Source organism: Pistacia vera, unplaced genomic scaffold (genome assembly GCF_008641045.1).
Source record: "Pistacia vera cultivar Batoury unplaced genomic scaffold, PisVer_v2 Contig84, whole genome shotgun sequence".
Taxonomy (NCBI): Eukaryota; Viridiplantae; Streptophyta; class Magnoliopsida; order Sapindales; family Anacardiaceae; genus Pistacia; species Pistacia vera.
The window spans coordinates 370293-371835 of NW_022196712.1; the positions used below are offsets into that span (position 1 = coordinate 370293).

Sequence of the window (1543 nt, forward strand, 5' to 3'; positions counted from 1 at the left end):
TGTCTTTTCAGTTGGAAATCACCTCGTACAAACTCTTGGATAATATTCCCAGCTGATGAGCTAATGGTACTTTATCATTTCCTTCAAGTTCACCATCTGTATGTGGTGATCCACTTATAATCCCCTGATTAATTCATAAATAACAAGAAGATTTAGTTTATAATCTACAAGTATGGTTCATCATTAATGTAACGAGCCAAATAGGCTAAACCATGGTATGTGTTCTAGAGCATTACGACTAGATTTATTGATGGCTCCTCTCCAGCTTCATTATCTGCAAATTAAGCCACAAATAAAAAACTAAAAAACAGCTTTAAGCGATTATATCACTACTTGGCTTGAAATTGATTAAAAAATAATAATAATAATAATTACCGTCCAATATTCTTTGTGCGATGATTGGAGCAAGTATGCCAGAATAAGAGTCAGTAGCGATAAAAAATCGGTTTGGGATGAACTGAGGATGCTCACTCAACCACTGCATTGAGTTCAAAAATTTGATGAATTAGTACACAAACTTTTATGGTGTTTCCGTAACTCCTATTTTCACAAAAGACAACTTATTTTGTGAAAAATTCCTTCACCTTTCTTATAAATACATGAGATTGATTCACTGATTCTAAGTCTGAGATACTGTAATCCGATGCATTTGTTGAATAGGAATAACCAGAGCCAACAGGGACATCCGCAAATATTATACTGGCACTCTGCAAAATTATCACCATCATACAATCATAATATATCATTTCCCTACCATCAGTCGTCCACATATTGTTTAAATTTTGTACCTTTGTCCATGTGTAGGGGTACAAATGTAACGTTGGCAAGCCACCAGTGTAATAAGCATCATCAAATTGTAGTGGTCCTGAAAAAATAGTAGACATAGTCTGCAATTAAATTTTATGGTCCTTAACATATTATAGGTGGCATGCATTGCAGAACAATATCTGAAAATACCAGTTTGGAAGAGGAAGCCATTCAAAGCAGCACAACCAGGGCCTCCAACTATATAATAAAGAACAGGATCCACTTCAGGATTTCCTTGTGACTCCACAAACAAGTAGAAGAGTTCTGAATTCCCCACGCTAACATATCTGAGTTTGCAAAATCTCCCATATCAGTAGTTACAAATATAAGTTAAAATGCAAGTAAAAAATGAAAAAAAAACTGACCCAGTTTCAAGTTTGAAAGGTAAAACACCGGGAAAGCCTGGTAAGGTCCGAACTATTGAGCCACAATCCGCATTTCGAAAAAGCGTAAAAACAAACACTGACAAGAAACAAAAGAAGCTAAAGCGAACGGTGTACTTTGATGCCATTGTGTATGCAAAATCACAAAACAACTATCGCTGTCATATGATATCTTACCTAAAGTTATCTCATTTATATGATTATGAAGATTGCTAAAGGTCTGCAGTGAACAGTAAAAGATGAAGCTCCCATCTTCCGTTCCAGTTAAATTTTTAGGTACATAAAATTAGTTGGCGGTAAGTCAACTGCACTTTTCATTGTCTTTAAATTTGTGTAACGTTACTTATATATAT

At 34.9% G+C, this 1543-nt stretch overlaps 1 protein-coding gene across 1 annotated transcript in view; it reads right to left on the reverse strand.

The window, feature by feature from the left end:
* The window catches only part of LOC116118240 (serine carboxypeptidase-like 18), a 9773-nt gene extending 8455 nt beyond the window's left edge, over positions 1-1318 (reverse strand). Inside the window, exons 1-7 of the mRNA XM_031404201.1 lie at positions 1173-1318; positions 958-1094; positions 789-865; positions 585-707; positions 376-478; positions 237-274; positions 23-124 (exon numbers count right to left, since the gene is read on the reverse strand). Coding sequence (XP_031260061.1) covers positions 23-124; positions 237-274; positions 376-478; positions 585-707; positions 789-865; positions 958-1094; positions 1173-1318 — 726 coding nt within the window. The remainder of the gene's footprint in view (positions 1-22; positions 125-236; positions 275-375; positions 479-584; positions 708-788; positions 866-957; positions 1095-1172) is intronic.
* Between the last annotated feature and the right edge of the window lie 225 nt (positions 1319-1543).